The sequence below is a fragment of the Poromitra crassiceps genome, assembly GCF_964638095.1.
Source record: "Poromitra crassiceps genome assembly, chromosome: 8".
In the NCBI taxonomy this organism is placed as follows: Eukaryota; Metazoa; Chordata; class Actinopteri; order Beryciformes; family Melamphaidae; genus Poromitra; species Poromitra crassiceps.
This window is the reverse complement of record NC_139629.1, coordinates 22,717,219-22,739,179: the sequence shown is the minus strand read 5'-3', so window position 1 is coordinate 22,739,179 and position 21,961 is coordinate 22,717,219. Positions and strand designations below refer to the sequence as shown.

At 48.6% G+C, this 21,961-nt stretch overlaps 1 protein-coding gene across 1 annotated transcript in view; it reads left to right on the top strand.

Annotated features, from left to right (window-relative positions):
- gfra2b (GDNF family receptor alpha 2b) overlaps positions 1–21,961 on the top strand; it is a gene marked incomplete at both ends in the record, with an annotated part of 180,497 nt that overhangs the window by 91,060 nt on the left and 67,476 nt on the right. The window contains 2 exons of the mRNA XM_083641113.1: positions 11,597–11,796; positions 15,944–16,131. Of these exons, the coding sequence (XP_083497239.1) occupies positions 11,597–11,796; positions 15,944–16,131 (388 nt within the window). The remainder of the gene's footprint in view (positions 1–11,596; positions 11,797–15,943; positions 16,132–21,961) is intronic.

Sequence of the window (21,961 nt, the reverse complement as noted above, 5' to 3'; positions counted from 1 at the left end):
TAGCTTGTGAGTGCATTGAGAAATTGCCATGCTGACTCATTGTTGGCATAAGCTACTCACTCTGTTCGAAAAATGTCTGCCCAAATAAGCCACACGAGCTACAAGCTGGTCACTGCTGGCTTGCAAACTTGACAGCCAACATTAAAAAAAAGGAAAAAAGTTAAACTTAGCGGAGTTATTTTTTTATTTTCTTATTGTGCAACTTATAATGATTTGTATTACAACAGCTGGCAGGTGCATCATGGATGCAGTGCACTGATTGATTGCATTGGTATAATGCAAGGCAGGAAACCGTGAAATTGTTGGAGGGAACCGTGAGGCCAGACATGTCTCAGTCTGTAATTAGCTGTTGAAATAGCCTGGCTAGCAAATGCTTTTAGCATAATCAACACACACAGACCTGTCAGTTAGGGAAACGATCCTCTTGACTTGTTGATTTCTTAATTAAAAGTAATATATTATGTCACCAGCAATGACTGTGTTTTGGAAATCTACAGCAAATGTACAGCAAACAATACCGCCTGTCTGATATCTCTTCCATGCAATATTGCTTATGGCTAACGCATGCTGTCTCAAAGGAGTAGTTTGCTTATTTTTAGTTTGCTAATGCCCATCTTTGAGCATTAAATTGTTCGCAAAACAAAGTTTACCAAACAAATTTCAATCATGCTATTTTTATTTTTTCAAATCGGGCTCATGTTCAATTATATTTGTAGTAAGACACTACAGCAGAGCAGTGGAGCTCTGTTGCAAAATGACTGAGCTGCAGCATCTCAGCATGGTTTAGATTGAAAGATAGAGAAAGCAATATAAGTAATCACTATTATTTTAAATGACATGGTAAGGTTCAGCCCATGCTATACCTACAACACGGAGTAAACAAAGAATAAAACGGAACAAAAACAGGTTTTTATGGAGGTAATAGTGTGTGATGGTATCTGTAATTGCTCCAGCCAGAAGATAGTCCTCACTTCCTAGTTGAGTATACTATCTCTCTTGTGATGCCAGAAGATAGTCCTCACTTCCTAGTTGAGTATACTATCTCTCTTGTGATGCCAGAAGATAGTCCTCACTTCCTAGTTGAGTATACAGTACTATCTCTCTTGTGATGCCAGAAGATAGTCCTCACTTCCTAGTTGAGTATACTATCTCTCTTGTGATGCCAGAAGATAGTCCTCACTTCCTAGTTGAGTATACTATCTCTCTTGTGATGCCAGAAGATAGTCCTCACTTCCTAGTTGAGTATACTATCTCTCTTGTGATGCCAGAAGATAGTCCTCACTTCCTAGTTGAGTATACTATCTCTCTTGTGATGCCAGAAGATAGTCCTCACTTCCTAGTTGAGTATACTATCTCTCTTGTGATGCCAGAAGATAGTCCTCACTTCCTAGTTGAGTATACTATCTCTCTTGTGATGCCAGAAGATAGTCCTCACTTCCTAGTTGAGTATACTATCTCTCTTGTGATGCCAGAAGATAGTCCTCACTTCCTAGTTGAGTATACTATCTCTCTTGTGATGCCAGAAGATAGTCCTCACTTCCTAGTTGAGTATACTATCTCTCTTGTGATGCCAGAAGATAGTCCTCACTTCCTAGTTGAGTATACTATCTCTCTTGTGATGCCACTGGCACTTCCATCATATCATATAACTGCCTTCCCACTGACACTCAGTATAGTCACACATCTCCGTACGCCGGTGTACTGCAGCTGACAACTCTTGGTTTGGTGTCTGCTCACCGTCTGTCAAGCTGATGTTCTTCCCTGGAAAATCCTGGTCGAGACGTCCTTCTACCACTGTTGGCAGCGGCGCCAAGAATCTTAGTGTGATTCTAGACAACCTTAGTTGATGCGGTAGGAGATAATATATGTCAGTGAAGGTCTTTTAAACCTGGGGTGATGTGGTAGGAGATGATATATGTCAGTGAAGGTCTTTTGAACCTGGGGTGATGTGGTAGGAGATAATATATGCCAGTGAAGGTCTTTTAAACCTGGGGTGATGTGGTACAGTAGGAGATAATATATGCCAGTGAAGGTCTTTTGAACCTGGGGTGATGTGGTAGGAGATAATATATGCCAGTGAAGGTCTTTTGAACCTGGGGTGATGTGGTACAGTAGGAGATGATATATGTCAGTGAAGGTCTTTTGAACCTGGGGTGATGTGGTAGGAGATAATATATGCCAGTGAAGGTCTTTTAAACCTGGGGTGATGTGGTAGGAGATGATATATGTCAGTGAAGGTCTTTTGAACCTGGGGTGATGTGGTAGGAGATGATATATGTCAGTGAAGGTCTTTTAAACCTGGGGTGATGTGGTAGGAGATGATATATGCCAGTGAAGGTCTTTTAAACCTGGGGTGATGTGGTACAGTAGGAGATTATATATGCCAGTGAAGGTCTTTTAAACCTGGGGTGATGTGGTAGGAGATGATATCTGTCAGTGAAGGTCTTTTAAACCTGGGGTGATGTGGTACAGTAGGAGATTATATATGCCAGTGAAGGTCTTTTAAACCTGGGGTGATGTGGTACAGTAGGAGATGATATCTGTCAGTGAAGGTCTTTTGAACCTGGGGTGATGTGGTAGGAGATAATATATGCCAGTGAAGGTCTTTTAAACCTGGGGTGATGTGGTACAGTAGGAGATGATATCTGTCAGTGAAGGTCTTTTGAACCTGGGGTGATGTGGTAGGAGATAATATATGCCAGTGAAGGTCTTTTAAACCTGGGGTGATGTGGTACAGTAGGAGATGATATATGTCAGTGAAGGTCTTTTAAACCTGGGGTGATGTGGTAGGAGATGATATCTGTCAGTGAAGGTCTTTTAAACCTGGGGTGATGTGGTGCTAAGATTTGGTATGGGGTAAGAAGTGGGACAGCTGTGTTCTGGACCTGGAGTCTGTCGATGACGCTGCTGTTGATGCCGTGGAGTTACAGTAGCGGAGACGGGAGAAGATGAAGGCGTGGATGAGTGCGTGTTAGGTGTATGGGAGAATTGTATCCTAAAAAATAAAGCACTTTTAGTAATCATGTACATTTAGCATTCATTTCACAGTGTAAACTAGCAGGACCATACTTAATTGAGTTCAGTTTAATTCAAATTTACTGTCTAATGCTTCCCACACACTAGAGGATAAAATGCCCGATTTAATGCCCGATTCCCCTCGGGGGGGCGTGGCCCGATTCGAGGCTAGTCTCAACCGATTTTTTGTCAAAATAATTGTCAAGTGTCTGGTGTCAATAAATTGTTGATTGAATCGGAGCCGGCCCGATCTCGAATCGGGCATATCAAACATGTTTGATATTTACGATGGCTGTCTCCCGACGGAACCCGCAATAGCCAATGAGAGCGAGCAGACCGGGACGCGTCGACGCGTCATACCCGGATGTTAATGCAGCGCTCACAACAAACGAGCAACAGTAGTGGAGGGCACAAGGGACTAGAGTGCACCAGCTTGACCTGGGATACGTGGAAGGTATGGTTGATGCGACGGAGAGAAGCAGGTAGAACCAAGCGGACAGCCGCAGGGTTCACAACCCGCTCAATAACAAAAGGCCCGATAAAACGGGGCGCAAGCTTCCTTGACTCAACCTTCAAGGGAACGTTCCGAGACGAGAGCCACACTCTCTGACCCGGCGCATAGGCTGGGGCCGGTGTGCGGCGACGGTTAGCCTGGACTTGCGTCTTGGCAGAGGAACGTAATAGTGATGCGCGAGCCCTCTTCCACGTGCGACGGCAACGGCGCAAATGTGTCTGCATGGAAGGCACCGCAACCTCCTCCTCCTGGGAGGGGAACAAGGGGGGCTGAAAACCGAAGCAGCATTCAAAGGGAGACATGCCGGAAGAGGCGTTGGGGTGCGTGTTGTGGGCGTACTCAACCCACGGCAACTGGGCACTCCAGTGGGAGGGGTCAGCAGCTGTGGTGCAACGCAGCATGGTCTCCAACTCCTGGTTGACCCTCTCGGCTTGGCCATTAGTCTGCGGGTGATAACCCGACGAGAGGCTGACAGTCGTGCCAAGAGCCGAACAGAAGGCCTTCCAAACCTGAGAAATGAACTGGGGCCCCCGATCGGACACAATGTCAGACGGAATGCCATGTGCCCGGTACACGTGTAAAACCAAGAGGCCCGCCGTCTCCTTGGAGGACGGGAGCTTAGGAAGTGGAATAAAATGAGCCCACTTAGAGAATCGGTCAATGACGGTCAAGATGACGGTGTTCCCATCGGATGGGGGGAGTCCGGTTATAAAGTCCATGGCCATATGAGACCAAGGGCGACGAGGTATAGGGAGGGGGCGGAGAAGGCCTGACGAGGGTTTAGTCGAAGTCTTGTTTCGGGCACAGACCGGGCAAGCGGCGACGAACTCCCTAGTATCCCCCTCCATGGCGGGCCACCAGAAGCGCCTGCGGATGAAGGCAAGGGTCCGTCTAACCCCAGGGTGACAAGTAAGCCGCGTCAAGTGGCCCCACAGAAGAACCTCAGAACGGGCGGAGTCAGGAACGAATAGACGTCCCGGCGGGACCCCCTTTTGGTCAGGCTGTCCCTGTTGGGCTAGACGGACACGCGATTCAATCTCCCACGTTACCGCGGCCACAAAACAGGCCGCAGGCAACACGGGTTCGGGCTCAGCCCGTATGTCAGCAGAGAACTGGCGGGACAGGGCGTCTGGCTTGACGTTCTTAGAACCCGGTCGGTAAGTTAAGGTGAAGTTGAACCTCCCGAAAAACAGGGTCCACCTGGCCTGCCGAGAATTCAATCTCTTAGCGGCCTGGATGTAGGCCAGGTTCTTGTGGTCCGTCCACACGACGAACGGGAGCTTGGAACCCTCCAGCCAATGGCGCCACTCCTCAAGAGCTGATTTAACTGCCAGCAGCTCACGATCGCCGACGTTATAATTGGCTTCAGCGGGTGAAAGCTTACACGAGAAAAAGGCGCAAGGATGGACCTTATGATCCCCAGGAGAGCGTTGAGAGAGAACAGCCCCAATTCCAGTCTCTGAGGCATCAACCTCAACGATGAACTGCAGTTCTGGGTCAGGTTGGGAGAGCACGGGAGCTGTAGAGAAACGGCGTTTGAGCTCGCTAAAAGCAGTCTTGGCCAGGGGGGTCCACCGAAACGGAGTAGAGGTGGAGGTGAGGGCGGTAAGAGGGGAAGCCACACTGCCGTAGTTGCGGACAAATAAAGATAGATGTGCTCCACAGCTAGATAGATAAAAAATGGCAAACCCAAGGAACCGTTGAAGCTGTTTCAAGGTAGAGGGTTCAGGCCAATCCGCCACAGCCGCGACCTTGGCGGGATCCATGCGTAACTCACCTTCGGCAATCACATATCCGAGGAAGGACACAGTGGAAGCATGAAATTCACACTTCTCAGCCTTGACGAAGAGGCTGTTCTCCAACAGCCGTTGGGGCACTAGGCGGACATGTTGTTGATGGTCGTCAAAATCCTGAGAGAAGATGAGGATGTCATCCAAGTAGACAAAAACGAAGAGGCCGATCATATCCCTCAGAATGTCATTTATGAGAGCCTGGAAGACGGCGGGGGCGTTAGTAAGCCCGAAAGGCATAACCAGGTACTCAAAATGGCCAAGGGAAGTGTTGAAGGCCGTCTTCCACTCGTCCCCCTCCCTAATGCGGACCAGGTGGTAGGCATTCCTTAGATCAAGTTTGGAGAATATCTTGGAGCCATGAAGGGGTGGGAAGGCAGAGCTAATGAGTGGCAGGCGGTATGTGTTCTTCACCGTGATGTCGTTCAACCCTCGGAAATCAATACATGGTCTGAGGGTCCCATCCTTCTTCCCCACAAAGAAAAACCCAGCGGCCATCGGGGGAGACGAGGGCCTAATGATGCCCGCAGCCAAGGAATCACGGATGTAGGTCCTCATGGACTCCTGCTCAGGGCGGGAGAGGTTGTATAGCCGGCTCCGGGGAAAGGTTGCCCCGGCCTTAAGGTCAACAGGGCAATCAAACGGCCGGTGGGGAGGGAGGGACAGCGTATGCTCCTTCCCGAACACCGGGGCCAAATCATGGTAAGCCATGGGAACGGACGACAGATCCGGGGGAGCCGCAGCCGACACCGGTGCAGGGGAAGCCGGAGAGAGCGCGGCGACCAGGCAATTTGCATGGCAATAGGGGCTCCACGAGACCACCTTGCCCTTGCCTGGGGACCATTGGAGGAAGGGTTTGTGCAGATTTAACCAGGGGCGGCCGAGGACCACGGGAGTGTTAGGACAGTCGGTCACGTGGAAGTGAATTGTCTCCCGATGGTTCCCAGAAAAGCGAAGGTCAACTGGCATGGTTCTTTCAGTAATCTGGGCGAAGCGCTGGCCCCCGAGGGTTATGGCCTCAAGGGCGGGGGAAAGTGGGACGGTACCCACGCCCAGTCGAGAAACAATACCGCTGTCCAAGAAGCACCCCTCCGCCCCCGAGTCGACAAAGGCTGGGAGGGCAAGTGGCCGACCCCGCCACAAGAGGGTGCAATCAAACGACGATACGGGCAGAGGGGCGCAGTCGGTCTGGCTCAGTAGCATCTGCCCAACGGCTACTGAGCCTAGTCTTTTGGTGTCTTGCGTCCTTTCGAGCGGATGGGGCAGTCCTCGACCACATGGTCCGGGAAACCACAATAATGGCAGAGGTTGTCGCGGATACGGCGTTGTCTTTCCTCAGGGGAGACGTGGTCCCTGCCCGATCGAGAGGGGGGGCAGCGGCAAGGGCCGCGGTAGCGGAGGGGGCAGGGTGAGGAACGGCATCTGCGGCGCGGTTGGGCGTCTCTTGGCCCGGCCGAGCTCCCCCGGCCGAGATCATGGACCTGAGCCTTTCGACCTCGGCCCAAACTTGGCTCAAACTCAGAACCTCAGCCTGTCCCAAGTCGACCTTCAGCCCCACATGGGCACTCTGCCCAAAGGGGTTGAGTCTCTTTCTTGAGGACTCATACTCCTCTTCCGTGCGGATCTCAGAAAACAACTGAAGGAAGGTTGGCGGCTCTACTCTTCTCTCTCTCAGGCGGAGATTAACCAACATCAAGTCAGAGGCTACTGCGCCCCTCAGCAGTTGCTCTAGCCGCACCTTATCCACACTCCCCGGCAGAAGACCACCACGCTGAACCACCTTACCCAGCGATCGTTCCAGACGCCTCAGGAAGTCGGAGAGCTTCTCGTCTGACTGTTGCTGTATCAGGCAGAACGCAAAGTACAGGTCATCTCCAGATTCCGCAGTCCCAAAGACGTGCTCAAGTGCTTCCAGGCACCTTTCAGGGCTAACTCCGGAGTCATGGGCTCGGACTGCTTTAACAATCTCCAGTGCTGCGCCTTTGAGGCTCTCCATCAGTCTCATCCTCTTCTCCTTAGGAGAGCAGTCACACTCCTCAACCATAAGGCGCGCTTGCTCGAACCAGTGCTCAAACTGTTCTTCTCCCGCCGGAGTGGGCAGTGTTCCGGAGAACAGACGTAGGCGGCGAAAACTAACATGCTCAGCAGCAGCAGCAGTAGGGGGCCTAGTCCTATCAAGCAACTCACCCAGTGCTTGCAGGATGGGTTCAGTGGGGCTAGCGGGCGGGTCTCGAGTAGGCGGTATGTTACGGGGGCCATCCACTGCCCTGCCTTGAACCATGCTGGCATTCAGCGCGGAAGTAGGGGCCGGGGCAGCAGGGAGTAACTGACGGAGGTCATCTACAGTCATGCCCTCCGCCTGCAGCAGTCCTGCAAGCCTCTCTTTGAAATCGCCCCGACGCTCAGGTGCACCTAGCAGGGACACGTGCAGTGGCTCAACCAGCTGCTGCGAGGCAGGCACGGTGGGAGCAAGAGGCATTGCTGCACAGGAAACCTCCAGTGTTTGGGTTGGGGCGACTGATCGCTCAGAAGCTGGGGCAGGAGGGGCAGGGGGGGCAGAAGACTGCGGAATGACGCCCTGGGGGCCTAGCCCGTCGAGACGAGCCAGCCGGCCAGCCAGGAGGGCGTGCCGATCATCGGCTTGGGAAGCCTTGAAAGCTGCCTCCCTCTGGCCGTCGAGCACGTCCCGAAGCATGTTCGCGAAGAGCGCATGCTCCCGCCCAGGTCAGAAATAGTAGAAGTCCGTGCTGTTTGGAAGGTGTCGCCTGGTGGACCACCTGACGTGGCCGGCGGGGAAACGGGGGTCTCGGGAGCTTCCTCCTTGACTGGCGGGAAAACTGGGGTCTCGGGAGCTTCCTCCTTGACTGGCGGGAAAACTGGGGTCTCGGGAGCTTCCTCCTTGACTGGCGGAAGTGTGTCCGCTAGATCCGCTTTAGAGTGATTCATACTGTCAGGATCGGAGTTAGACATGTGGATCTATTCGCGGGTAGTTGAGGGCCAAGACACTCTCCAAGAGTAGGGGAGTTGTGGAACTTGATAGCTTGATAGCTGGGGCTGCACTGTTCAAGGTTTTGGGAACGGTTGCAGAGATTGCAGAAGTTGCTGGTTGCAGAAGTTGCAGGTTGCAGAGATTGGTATGATCCTTGATGTGAATTTATGAATCACTGGCGAGAGCCTGCCGGAACGGACCTTTATAGCATAAAAGAATATGACATCACATGTGTTATGACATCACCAGCGAGGCCATCGGAAGGCATGATTGAGACACTTATGAATCATGACATCATCAGTGATCGATGACATCATAGTAGGGATGACGACGTCAAAGTAGGAATGATGACGTCATCCTAACACACCCGGGTTAGACAACGACCACTGTTTCGAGACACCTCAAGGTCATTAACTCGAGCAATTGTGATGTCATCAGTGAGTGATGTCATCAGTGAGGCGAGGCCACGCAGCAGCCGAGCTGTGGAGCACACCATGATATGATCAGTGCTATGCACTCGAGCACTTGTGATGTCATCTGCGCGGCCTCCCGCCCGCATATACGAGCCCGCGCAGCGGGTGAGCTTAGTAAGCTAAAATCCTATCCTATACACTTAACTCTAAGGCTTAGAGCTGTGTGGCTTCACAGTGGATAGTCAACTGACAGTGGATGTTTGTGTTTCAAGAAAACACGTTCCACTCGAGTAGACTTTGTCACTGATAATAAAATAGTCTAAAGCACTAACTCCTTCTCCTACACTGTTATACATGGTGGTCGTGGTGTGTGTGTGTGTGTGTGTGTGTGTGTGTGTGTGTGTGTGTGTGTGTGTGTTTGCATATGCGTACAGCCTTTTTATTTTTTGTCAGTGTTGTTCATTCAGACAGGCGCTAGGGTTATCTGCAGGGGAAACAACATGGTGTACAGTATCTACACCCAGACATAGACACATACACACACAGACACACACACACACACACGCACGCACACACACACACACACACACACACACACACACATACGCTAATTGTGGCTATATCCATACCTAATTATATCTGACCTTAAGACAGAAGTGATGACAGCTAACAGCAATGGCTTTCATCATAGACTCAGGGGGTGATCACACAGAACAGGCACATCCGCTTCAAAGACGCCTAGACGGAGCGCGTTGAGCAAACAGCTCGGTGGCCTGTGGCGCTCTGAGGTGCAGGGCTGCGTGTGCGACCAGGTTAAAGACCACTAATATCAGCTCTTCATCTGTCGTTTCCTCTGTCCCACCGTTGCTACCCGTGTTCCCACCTCGACAAACCATCAGAACAGGAAGGAGAGACCACCTCCTGCTTGATTTAATTGACTGCCCTGGCCCACCTGACACTGACGAGCAGTGTGACTCCGGGCCTTATGTGCTGAGAAGATCAAAATATTGTAACTTTTCGGCCTGCGTAAAAACCGCCAGAATAAAACGTAAAAACCGCCAGAATAAAACGTAAAAACCGCCAGAATAAAACGACGCACGGCGCAAGAGAGGAGCGCACGCCAGGCGGCAGCGCCCGCGATCGCCCCATCAGACAGTCACTCTGTCTCGACTACTACTCACTTCAAAATCAATTCAAATGGCTTCATTGGCACGACGTAACATTGTACATATTGCCAAAGCACGCGTTTATCTGGATCAGAATCAGAATCACTTTTATTGCCACAGTATGCAAGATTACATACGAGGGATTTGTTTAGTGTCATTATGCAGCGTAGCGGTCATGTCAGTATTCAGAGATGTGTGAGGAGTGTGAGTGGAGCGTTCAGTATAGGCATAAAATATGAATTTACATTGAATTTACATGAATTTACACTCCGAGTGAAATAGGCATTAAATTAAATATGAGTTACAGTCTAAGCGCTGCACGATGTAGTTAGCAAGAGTAATCTAATGGTGTAAAGTTCTGGTAGAAGAAGCAGCTGTACTACTTTAAGTGATGAGTGAAGCCCAGCTGCAAAGTGACGTTTGGTGGTGGTGGTGCTGGTGGTGGGGGGTCTCATGTCAGTTGAGGTTCATCAGCTGGGTTCAGGAGGAGGTCGTGGGGTTTGTTGGGGGTGTTGGTAGGGTCCTTGGTGGAAGGGGCTTACGGGCCTTGTTTGTGAGGCTGATGACGAAGAAGAAGAAGAATAAGAAGCTGTTCTTGTGGCGAGAAGGTTCTGGTCTTGACAGACCTCAGTCTCTTGCCGAGGGGGAGTGTTTTGAAGAGCTCGTTGTCAGGGGGGGAGGGGTCGGCCATGATCTTACGAGACCGCTTCAGTGTTCTGGCAGGTTGCATCCGATCACCTTCTCAGCACAGCGGATGAGCGGATGATTTAGACATTTAAAAGCTAAACATCCCTCTACCCTGGAATAATTTTTTTTTTTATCAAGTTGTACAGAGAGATGCACGCACGCACGCACACACACACACACACACAAACCCCCCCACAAACCCCCCCCCCTCCCCCAACACATTTAAATAATGACCTTATTTTCGGAGAAAGTTAAAAACCAATTTTGCTCCAGTGGTTATAGAGCAATTATTACCCCCCCCCCCCCTCCCCCCCAATTAACACGGCAGCATAGTGCACCGCATCTCCTCTTCCAATCGACCTACTCTGAACATTTTAAATGTGTTTTCAACAGATGGAATGTTTTCTTTAATCTCATCTTCACAGCAGCTGCAGCAACATTAAAACAGTGCATAAGTGTCAATAAATAACTGGCAATGCAGCAAAGTACTATTGTCACTTCCTGCTCTGTGTCACTTCCTGCTGTCAACCTTAAAGGAACACTCCGCCCATTTTCAACCAGATTTGTATCATTAGAACATCAGTAGTATATCAGAAAACTGTAAACTGTTTTGAAGTCTGTCATTTAATTTGACAGTTATTGAGTGTTAAAGTGTGGACCAGTGACATCACTGGTCCACACTAACTCAAATTAATAACTCATTAACTCAAATCAACTCTCAATAACTGTCAAACTATTCATCATTCATCTAGTTTGACAGTTATTGAGAGTTGATTTGAGTTAATGAGTTATTCATTTGATTTAGTGTGGACCAGTGATGTCACTGGTCCACACTTTAACACTCAATAACTGTCAAATTAAATGACAGACTTCAAAACAGTTTACAGTTTTCTGATATACTACTGATGTTCTAATGATACAAAGCTGGTTGAAAATGGGCGGAGTGTTCCTTTAAGTACTGATGTCACTTCCTGCTCTGTGTCACTTCCTGCTGTCAACCTTTTCTTTTCTTTCATCTTCAGATTCTTCTCTCTCTAAGGTGAGTCCCTGCTCTGAAGGGGGGAAGACCTGTAACCCGTGTCTGGATGCAGCCAAGGCTTGCAATCTCAACGACACGTGTAAACGCCAACGCTCCGCCTACATTGCCATCTGCACCAAGGCGACGCCCCCACAGCCCTCTCTGGCCAATCAGGAGCCCTGCAGCCGGAAGCGATGTCAAAAGGTAAGGGCCTTACCATCTTGGTAGTGGGAACACGTTGACGACTTAATTAAAATCAACAACGCGTTTAAACACCATTAAAGACAACCATTAGAATAAGGTAAATTAGTTACTGAGCTCTTGTTGAAAGAAATGATTGACTTCATATTTTGTGTGAGTGAAAGGTTGGGTTGTGGTCTCATTGCCTTGCATGGAGGTGGGTGGTTTGGAGTCTCTTTGGAGCCGGAGTCTAGCGGCCATTGCAGTAGGGGAATTCACCCGTGGTTTTGGCCTCTTTGTCTAAACAAATCCTCAAGTTGTACTCACATACATACAGTATACTCATGAAAATCACAAAGAACATTGTGCATTTCCCAGAGCGAGAGGAGGTGTGTCGTTTATATGCGGCTGCAGCCAAGTACGTTACATCTTGCCTCCGAGGTGGTTTCACTGTGCGTTCCTCTTCTCTTGGCTGTCTGCAGCACTATAGCGTTCGGGTGTCACGTGACCGTTGAACCGAGGCGAACATTCACTGAAGTATAAATACAACACCATGAGCGACACTTTCTTTTTCGTCTGCGACCATGTGCTGAGCGACAAGACTAAGGGCCTGACCTTCAAATGTCCTTCACAGGGCATTAAGGGCCTGACCTTCACAGGGCACTAAGGGCCTGACCTTCACAGGGCACTAAGGGCCTGACCTTCACATGTCCTTCACAGGGCACTAAGGGCCTGACCTTCACATGATCTTCACAGGGCATTAGGGGCCTGACCTTCACATGACCTTCACAGGGCACTAGGGGCCTGACCTTCACATGTCCTTCACAGGGCACTAGGGGCCTGACCTTCACATGATCTTCACAGGGCATTAGGGGCCTGACCTTCACATGATCTTCACAGGGCATTAGGGGCCTGACCTTCACATGATCTTCACAGGGCACTAGGGGCCTGACCTTCACATGATCTTCACAGGGCACTAAGGGCCTGACCTTCACATGTCCTTCACAGGGCACTAGGGGCCTGACCTTCACATTATCTTCACAGGGCACTAAGGGCCTGACCTTCACATGATCTTCACAGGGCACTAGGGGCCTGACCTTCACATGATCTTCACAGGGCACTAGGGGCCTGACCTTCACATGATCTTCACAGGGCATTAGGGGCCTGACCTTCACATGATCTTCACAGGGCATTAGGGGCCTGACCTTCACATGATCTTCACAGGGCACTAAGGGCATGACCTTCACAGGGCACTAAGGGCATGACCTTCACAGGGCACTAAGGGCCTGACCTTCACATGATCTTCACAGGGCACTAGGGGCCTGACCTTCACATGATCTTCACAGGGCATTAGGGGCCTGACCTTCACATGACCTTCACAGGGCACTAAGGGCCTGACCTTCACATGACCTTCACAGGTCACTAGGGGCCTGACCTTCACATGTCCTTCACAGGGCACTAGGGGCCTGACCTTCACATGATCTTCACAGGGCATTAGGGGCCTGACTAGGGATGTTCATCAATTATCGAAAATCGATAATCGATCGTTAAGGATTGGAATCGATCCTGTGGCATTTGGATCGATTTTTTAATTATTTAAAAAAAAAAAAAAATTTTTTTTTTTTTTTTTTTTTTGGACTAGGTTTGGGTGGAATTCGTTCCTCCTCGCCCCACTCCATTGCACAGCCGACTAACGTGAGGTGGAGCTTCATATAGTCTCTAGTTTTCTGGCTGGGCACGGGCCTTTGTGCCAACAAAACTGTTTTAAACATGAGAAATTCACACCGGCATGCGCCGGGGACAGCAGTGTTGGAGAGGGGACACATTGAAATAAAGAGTTCATTGAGGAGAACACGTTGTCTTTCGTATTTTCTGCCATAGGCATTCATTTTGTTAAAAAAAAAAAAAAAAAAAAAAAAAAAAAAATGAAAATATTGAAAATTTTCTAAGTATTAATAAAATCGATAATCGATAATTGATCGTTAATTCTCACCGATTATCGATTTTGGAAAATTTTCAAAATGAACATCCCTAGGCCTGACCTTCACATGATCTTCACAGGTCACTAGGGGCCTGACCTTCACATGTCCTTCACAGGGCACTAAGGGCCTGACCTTCACATGATCTTCACAGGGCACTAAGGGCCTGACCTTCACAGGGCACTAAGGGCCTGACCTTCACATGGCCTTCACAGGGCACTAAGGGCCTGACCTTCACATGATCTTCACAGGGCACTAGGGGCCTGATCTTCACATGATCTTCACAGGGCATTAGGGGCCTGACCTTCACATGTCCTTCACAGGGCACTAAGGGCCTGACCTTCACATGTCCTTCACAGGGCACTAAAAGCCTGACCTTCACATGATCTTCACAGGGTACTAGGGGCCTGACCTTCACATGTCCTTCACAGGGCACTAGGGGCCTGACCTTCACATGATCTTCACAGGGCATTAGGGGCCTGACCTTCACATGACCTTCACAGGGCACTAAGGGCCTGACCTTCACCTGATCTTCACAGGGCACTAAGGGCCTGAACTTCACACTCCAAATTTCTGGTTTCTTATAATTATAATTTGTGTGATCTAGTAATCACAGTTAATTTGCAAAAACAGTTAAATGCCATTCTTAAAATGAATAAACAACACCTGTTTGATACTCCCTTAAGTGGACATAAAAAAAATAAAAATAAAAACATTAGGGTGTTTTATGTGAAAATGATCAGGTGAACATGTTTTAATTATGATTTATAATAAAAGATCTACAAAATATAAAATATTACGAAATAAATACATCAATATATAATATGAAAGGATGAAAAATACAAACGGAGATACCTGTTCAGACAGGTATCAGTGTGTATTTCAGAAGCCAGCGCCTTTGTGCAATTCATTCTCTATGGCAGGGGTTCCCACAGCCCACTTTGAAATGTGAAAATTTTCCGGGGCCCAGCCAACTCTTTAATCACAACTCTGATCAACACATGAGACTATAAGATGACGTATTTCCCTGTTTTTTATATGATAGATATATATATATTTTTTTTTTATTGAATTAACGGAGCATGTGAACTGGGGAAATTAATAATCCATCCACATACAAAAACATTTCGGCACAATACCCAAAAGCAGATTGCCAACATTTTCTCCCCCCCCTCACTCATCAGAAGTATTTGCATGCATAACACATTGAGACAAAATGTGATGAGCAACAACAGAAGAAATCAATCCACAAGTTATTAATGCTAGGCTGTGAAAAATGCTACCTTATCTCTAATGGGGAGACTCGTGGGTACATTCAGATAAATTGAGCTGAGAGGTCAAGGGACCCCTTTGAAATAGTTTTCCCTCGCCAAAATGTAACCTATGTTTAGAGCGTTATTTAGCCCCCTTCCCGACAAGCCAGCATATTACGCTTGGTACCAATGGACTTAGGTCTTCTAGTTTCTTCTCATAGCAGGATCTCCACTGTAGCTGTAGCCATTTGATTGCCCGCGAAAATCGGGAGTGTTGGCAGACCACTCGCGGACCTCCTGCAGTACCTCCATGGCCCACTAGTGGGCCACGGCCCACAGTTTGGGAATCACTGCTCTATGGTAAGCACATGCTAGGAGCGCTCCTCTTTTAAGGACCACACATGGCATTTAAGCGCTCTTGGCGGCTAGTGTTTTTGGGCGCAGGGCTCTGGGCGTCTCAAGCTGAAAAAAGTTCAACATTTGGAGGAAAAGCGCACTGCTCGTCAGTGTCACTCCTCCTACCTCTTCTCCTGCCAGGGGGATCTTCAACCTCTGCCGCTGCCAGAATTGCCAATAATCTGGCTTTAACGTTTACAGTGTGAACAATCAACAACAACAAACAGACGAAACTAGATGGCTACTGTCCGTGTGACCGTATTGCGTCCTGACCCGTACTGCGTGCGACGGCAGGAGAAAAAACAAAACAAAATCGCTCCGTGGCTGTGGTCTGTGCGCGCTGGAAGCGCTCTTGACATGATTTCCAAAGCGATCTGAGATTTCTGATTTCTGATTTCTGAAATACACACATCCTGTGTGTATTTCCTGTGTGTAGCCCCCTTCCACTGGTGCAGTCATTGTAAGTGGCTCTGGATAAGTACAATATAAATGTAAATGGTGTTACAGATGATGATAACACTGTGGATGCTCGCTCTCTCCCAGGCGCTGCGTCAGTTTTTTGAGCGGGTGTCGTGGGAGCTGAGCTACCCTCTGCTGTTCTGCTCCTGCCGGGACCAGGCCTGTGCTGAGAGACGCCGGCAGACCATCGTCCCAGCCTGCTCCCACCAAGAGCGCCACAAGCCCAGCTGCCTCGAGCTGAGACGCACCTGCAGGTCTGACGCCCTCTGCAGGTGAGACATGCTCTTACACCACCTGCAGGTCTGAGGCCCTCTGCAGGTGAGGAGGAGCTAATCAGTGAAATCTGCTGCTAGAGGTCGAGGGTCAAGAAGAGGGTTTGTGGTTTGAATCACCAGGAAAATTGTGGGTGGGGAAAAAGCAGCCAGGTCGCCAGAATACAATGCTGGCATTGTACGTTTCTGCAATCCACTGGTATGTAGAATATAAACATGTCTGAACCAAAAAATACTTTGCATATCACATTCGTAGATACAGTAGTGGTGGTGGACGGGATGGATGGATGGTGTAAACACTTTCACCGTGTTCGCATCCCAGCGTGTCTAAAGTCTATACATTTCAACCGTACGTCACATTTAACGTTGTTATTTAAGCCTAACCCAAACCTGAATTCTAACCGTAACCGGGGGAATCCCTCTGGAGCCATGACATTGGTGGTGGCAGGGGAGGAGGCGGGGCTAAACAACTGGCACACGGTAATGACCGCAAAGCAGAGTGACAACACGGTGAGTAGCCAAACGCATAGTAAGAGACGAGAAATTGAAATACTCTCAACCACTTTAGATGATTGGTTCAGCGGCAAAACGAGGGAAGGAGATGGCTTGCACGATTGATCTATTGAGAGAGCGTGGATAACTTTGATTGATGGGAACAAATATGAGAGAAACTGTGTGTGGATAACTGTGGATAACTGTGATTGAATAGGGAGAAATGTGAATGAAAGAGGGCGTGAGCTAAGTAGTCTTCCTGATTGAAATTGCATCTCTTAACGTTGCAAAGGCGGCAAGGTTTTCAAATTAACCGTCTTTTTGTTTCCAATTTACGTTTAGATTGTAGGTTTGCAGAAAGATAAAATGCCAATGTTTTATTCTGGTGACTGGGTTGGGGAAAAGTGTGGAGTAATGATGTGGACGCTGAAAGAGGCAGAGACGAAGAACCAGGAGGAAAGAGAAGGGAGAGCGAGCACAAGAAAGAGGGGGCAGAGAGAGAGAGAGAGAGAGAGACAGACAGAGAGAGAGAGCACCTCTGGAGGGAGAATACACAGGGAGAAGAGGGGGCTAAAAGCCAAGGGAAAGTCTAATCAGGCTGAACGGATGAGCCTCTAAAACTAATCAGTCCTGAGTCTGTCTCTGAAGGACGAGCTCTGATCTGACATCTCCATTACTTACACTAGCCATCTGCTTCATCCACTCAGCTCCTCACAAAGCCACAGTGTATCATGTCCACTCAGTCACTCAGCTCCTCACAAAGCCACAGTGTATCATGTCCACTCAGTCACTCAGCTCCTCACAAAGCCACAGTGTATCATGTCCACTCAGTCACTCAGCTCCTCATAAAGCCACAGTGTATCATGTCCACTCAGTCACTTAGCTCCTCACAAAGCCACAGTGTATCATGTCCACTCAGTCACTCAGCTCCTCACAAAGCCACAGTGTATCATGTCCACTCAGTCACTCAGCTCCTCATAAAGCCACAGTGTATCATGTCCACTCAGTCACTCAGCTCCTCACAAAGCCACAGTGTGTCATGTCCACTCAGTCACTCAGCTCCTCATAAAGCCACAGTGTATCATCTCCACTCAGTCACTCAGCTCCTCACAAAGCCACAGTGTATCATCTCCACTCAGTCACTTAGCTCCTCACAAAGCCACAGTGTATCATCTCCACTCAGTCACTCAGCTCCTCACAAAGCCACAGTGTATCATCTCCACTCAGTCACTTAGCTCCTCACAAAGCCACAGTGTATCATGTCCACTCAGTCACTCAGCTCCTCACAAAGCCACAGTGTATCATGTCCACTCAGTCACTTAGCTCCTCACAAAGCCACAGTGTATCATGTCCACTCAGTCACTCAGCTCCTCACAAAGCCAGTGTATCATCATCACTCAGTCACTCAGCTCCTCATAAAGCCACAGTGTATCATGTCCACCCAGTCACTTAGCTCCTCACAAAGCCACAGTGTATCATGTCCACTCAGTCACTTAGCTCCTCACAAAGCCACAGTGTATCATGTCCACTCAGTCACTCAGCTCCTCACAAAGCCAGTGTATCATCATCACTCAGTCACTCAGCTCCTCATAAAGCCACAGTGTATCATGTCCACTCAGTCACTTAGCTCCTCATAAAGCCACAGTGTATCATGTCCACTCAGTCACTCAGCTCCTCATAAAGCCAGAGTGTATCATGTCCACTCAGTCACTTAGCTCCTCATAAAGCCACAGTGTATCATGTCCACTCAGTCACTCAGTTCCTCACAAAGCCAGTGTATCATGTCCACTCAGTCACTCAGCTCCTCACAAAGCCACAGTGTATCATGTCCACTCAGTCACTCAGCTCCTCACAAAGCCACAGTGTATCATGTCCACTCAGTCACTTAGCTCCTCACAAAGCCACAGTGTATCATCTCCACTCAGTCACTCAGCTCCTCACAAAGCCACAGTGTATCATGTCCACTCAGTCACTCAGCTCCTCACAAAGCCAGTGTATCATCATCACTCAGTCACTCAGCTCCTCATAAAGCCACAGTGTATCATGTCCACTCAGTCACTTAGCTCCTCATAAAGCCACAGTGTATCATGTCCACTCAGTCACTCAGCTCCTCATAAAGCCACAGTGTATCATCTACACTCAGTCACTCAGCTCCTCACAAAGCCACAGTGTATCATGTCCACTCAGTCACTTAGCTCCTCATAAAGCCACAGTGTATCATGTCCACTCAGTCACTCAGCTCCTCATAAAGCCACAGTGTATCATCTCCACTCAGTCACTCAGCTCCTCACAAAGCCACAGTGTATCATCTCCACTCAGTCACTCAGCTCCTCACAAAGCCACAGTGTATCATGTCCACTCAGTCACTCAGCTCCTCACAAAGCCACAGTGTATCATGTCCACTCAGTCACTCAGCTCCTCACAAAGCTACAGTGTATCATCTCTAGGGATGGGTACCGAGACCCGGTATCAAACGGGCCCCGGGGCCGTATTTCGGGGTACTCAGTCACTTAGCTCCTCGGCGTGGTGCCATGTTTTTCTGCTGTGCACTTGCGGTGTTTCCAGCCTAATGGCCGAGGCCAAGGCTGCTGAACTGCTCCCGTATCTGCTGCAGTGTGTGAAGACCCTCGTATCTGCTGCAGTGAAGACCCTCGTATCTGCTACAGTGAAGACCCTCGTATCTGCTGCAGTGTGTGAATACCCTCGTATCTGCTACAGTGTGTGAAGACCCTCGTATCTGCTGCAGTGAAGACCCTCGTATCTGCTGCAGTGTGTGAATACCCTCGTATCTGCTACAGTGTGTGAAGACCCTCGTATCTGCTGCAGTGTGTGAATACCCTCGTATCTGCTACAGTGTGTGAATACCCTCGTATCTGCTGCAGTGTGTGAATACCCTCGTATCTGCTGCAGTGTGTGAAGACCCTCGTATCTGCTGCAGTGTGTGAAGACCCTCGTATCTGCTACAGTGTGTGAAGACCCTCGTATCTGCTACAGTGTGTGAATACCCTCGTATCTGCTGCAGTGTGTGAATACCCTCATATCCAGTGGCGTGCCGTCCATTAGGCGAACTAGGCAAATGCTAGGGGCGCTTGAGCCGTTAGGGGCGCCAGAAAGGGTTAAAATAATAATAATAATAATAATAATTAAACAAATACTTTTTCATGATAATAGGCCTACTATTATTTTGCAATAGTAGACAAAAAATAAGCAAAACAACGTCTTAAGTCTTTAAATAATAGTGAAATAATTTTTCTAATCCTGGCTTTCTGGCTGCCTGGGCTGCAGCACTTTCACCATGGTCCCTAATCCATACCACCCCACCCCCTGCACGGCCGCGCCCCCCTTCTACCTGCTCGGAGCTTTTTCCCAGAGTGGGGGAAGGGCGATTCTGAGCCTGCAGGCAGCAGTTTTAGTGCTATTTTATTTTATTTTATTTATATTATTAATATTGTAATTCTTATATTTGCACTGGTTTGTTGTTTCCATTTCCAATAAACTTCAAATGCATAAAGCTATACAGTTTCTGTGTGACTGTATAAGTATTTGTGGTGGAATTAGCTGCAATATAATTTTTATTATATTTTCTTTGGGGGGGGGGGGGGGGGGCACCAGCAAAAATCTTGCCTAGGGCACGCCACTGCTCGTATCTGCTGCAGTGTGTGAATACCCTCGGCAATTACACAGCTAAATGGTGAATCGTGTTTTTTTCTTTCTTTCTGATAATTAATAATCCTTAAGAGGGTATCTCACATCTTTAGAGAGAGAGAGAGAGAGAGAGAGAGAGAGAGAGAGAGAGAGAGAGAGAGAGAGAGAGAAAGACTGCATTAGCACAGCCAGAGGCTCACCTTAATTGATTTATTTCAAAGCCCAGAGATATTCAGCAGCTTAAGTGAAAGTCCACACAAAGCTGAGACCTCCTTTAAAAGTCCTTTGGATGGACGATTCATAGTGTGTGTGTGTGTGTGTGTGCGCGCATGCATGTGTGTGCGTGGTGTATGTATGCGTGTGGTGTGTGTGTGTGCATGCGTGTGTGCGTGCGTGCGTTTGTATGTGTGTGTGTGCGTGGTGTGTGTATGTATGTGTGTGTATGTGTGTGTGTGTGTGTGTGTGCGTGCGTGTGTGTATGTATGTGTGTGTATGTGTGTGCGTGCGTGGTGTGTGTGCGTGTGTGTATAAGGCTGGTGTTGAGGTGAGTCAGTGCGCCCTCTCTTTAACCCTGCCCCCCTGCTCTCAGGCAGGCCTCTGCTCTGACCTCTGACCCCTCCACATTGAGAGACACATGCAGACTGTAACGCACCAAGCAGCAACCTCTGCCTTGGACAGATGAAGCCAACGCGGAAGTACCAACAGCTGTAACTCCCCGAATGGCCACTTGAGACTGGCTCCAAAAGGAAGTCTTTCATCATAGATCCCCATGTTAAAATGCCCAACTTTACAACAACTGTACGGGGGGGGGGTGAACTTTTATATAACTCCACTAAACACTTTGTTCCCACAGTAAACACTTTACCAATGAGTCTATGGTGCTGCGGCTCTGCCAGGCGACGGTCACAATGCCACACACCAGTGGGTGACGTGGGCGGTGGCTACATCCTTATTTTTAGACCGTCTCTGGGACACGCCGTCCGCGTCGCTTCTTTCAACCTTCGAGGACAAAGACGTGAAAAAAAGAGGCGATGCTCACCTCGATCTTGGACATGCAGAGCTGGGAGATTCTTTGTAAGCACAGACATGCAGTATGTAATGTATAGAGCAGAAGCCCTGTGTGTTTGCCGGCGGGCTTTGGCAGCAGACAGCATGCTGCATAAAGACTCACAGTTGAGTCCCTGAAGCAAAGCCTTGACCAGGCTGAGCTGATTCCCTCTGATCACACTGCCTGTCTGGGGCTTAGCTGTCAACTTTAGCATCTCACTGTGAGGCTGTAGCTACAGTATATGTAATATGAAAAAATATAGCCTCGCCTAAGGGATCATATAAAAGCATACCGACAGTTTGATCAGGACCCCGACATGAAGCATTGGGCTCTTGAATCACCTTCAAGGGGTTTATTTTATCCCGCTTATTACACGGCTAAAGAAAGCTACGGTAATGTTTGATTTTCTTTTTGCTACCGGGTGTTGTGAAAAAGCTATAAATTAACGATTAAATGTACCTGCCTCCTTTCTGCAGATTGCTATGACAGGACTTGGTCCTGTGAACGCCGTGCATACTGTATCAACAGTCTGCTATTTACCTTACCTAGCAGCAGTCTGTTATACAGAAATAACAAACAGTAGAATGCCATGATTGACCAATCAGAATGGAGTATTCAACAAAGCTGTGGAATAAATAGTATAAC